Below are 1,611 nucleotides of genomic sequence, written 5' to 3' on the forward strand. Positions count from 1 at the left end.
ACAACTCGCATTTCTGTTTGATTAGAAGAAGCCAAAAAAGTTTGGGAATTCAAGAAATAGAAGACAATTACGAACAGGTGTGGAAAGCGTTATTCGCTTGGGATTGCGAAACGTATTCAGAAAAAAAAACAGTCGAAGAGCAATTCTGTATTGTTGCACTTTGGTCAATTTGGAAAAACTAAGAAAAATGTTGGACAGAATAAAACGTCCAACAAATGACATTCCAAAAGAATATTACGACAAACTAATGACCAACGTTGTTGAAACATTTGTGGGTCTAAACTGCATAGATCAAATGTTGAAATATTTAGGTCAATATGATAGAAAGAGATTAATATTAATTTCTCACAACGGCCGTGGTTTCGACAACTGGATCGTGCTTAAAAATGCAAAAAAAACTAACGCATTGCCCTTTTAAAACACCCAGAGGAATTCTATCTTTTCCTTTATCTAATCCATACACAGATGAAGATTTACCAATCTTCCCGCGAATTTGAGAAAGATTGCCGACGTAGATATCGCTAAATACACGCAAGACAACTGGGAGGAATTGAGACACGAATGGGAACCTTACGCCAAGAGAGACACGCTCTGTTTGGGAGCTTGTTTGATAAAATACAACCATGTCACGAAAGAAGTTGTAAACCAGAATATGTCCAATAATCTAACGGCTCCATCTTATCTTTAAAGGGTTGGTATTATTTATATCATTACGATAAAGAAATGGTGGAAGAAGAATGGTATGAAACTACTAGAATGGTTGCGAAACATACCGAAAACGAAAATATAGAAAAAGTTTATTCGCACACTAATCCTTTTATAAGAAATTTTATCAGACGATCTATTAAAGGAGGAAGAGTTTCTGCAAATAGAAAATTATTTGAAACGAACAAAATGGATGAAATTTGTAACGTATTAAAGGAATATATTTCGCAAAGTGAAACACGAAGTGATAACATAATTGATTTATTCAAAGAATACAGCGCAAGCACAAAAGACAAAACGGAAGTTCATTCGAGACTTAAAAAAATAGAATGTACTAAACTAATGGCATTTGATGCTAACGGTTTATACGCTTCCGCCATGTCTGATTTAGACAGTGAATATCCGAGAGCGGAAAGTGGAAGACCGTTTCTACCAGAAGAAGAAAAACAATATGTAAAACTCTTCAATAAACAAAAATTCAGACCTAGAACAGCTATTTTAACAGTGTGGTTTGACTATCCCAAAAACATGTTCTTCCAACTGATACCAGCTAAAGATAAAATCCATTTCACGAATAAAGAAGGTAAAAAGGAAACTGGTAACAAAATCAGGTTCAGAAATGGTTTCTGTCACGACGTTTTAACATCGGTTGATATTCAAGAAATAGTGAAAGCCGGTGGACGAATTATTAGAATATTAGATGGTATAGTTTACGAAGAAAATTTTAAAACTCCACCCTATAGAGATTATATTTTAATTTTGAGAGATTTAAGAAATAAATATAAACGAGAAGGTAATATCGTGGGTAGTAACTGCATGAAATTATTAGGTAATTCCTTGTATGGTAAATCAATTCAGAAAGATATATTCACAACTAGACATTTATGGAATGAAGCAACTTTACAG

At 33.7% G+C, this 1,611-nt stretch overlaps 1 protein-coding gene across 1 annotated transcript in view; it reads left to right on the top strand.

The window, feature by feature from the left end:
- Positions 1-723: 723 nt before the first annotated feature.
- Positions 724-1,611, top strand: part of LOTGIDRAFT_170705 (hypothetical protein) — a gene marked incomplete at both ends in the record, with an annotated part of 7,122 nt that continues 6,234 nt past the window's right edge. Inside the window, one exon of the mRNA XM_009046543.1 lies at positions 724-1,498. Coding sequence (XP_009044791.1) covers positions 724-1,498 — 775 coding nt within the window. The remainder of the gene's footprint in view (positions 1,499-1,611) is intronic.

The sequence above is a fragment of the Lottia gigantea genome (assembly GCF_000327385.1).
Source record: "Lottia gigantea unplaced genomic scaffold LOTGIsca_103, whole genome shotgun sequence".
NCBI lineage: Eukaryota > Metazoa > Mollusca > Gastropoda > Lottiidae > Lottia > Lottia gigantea.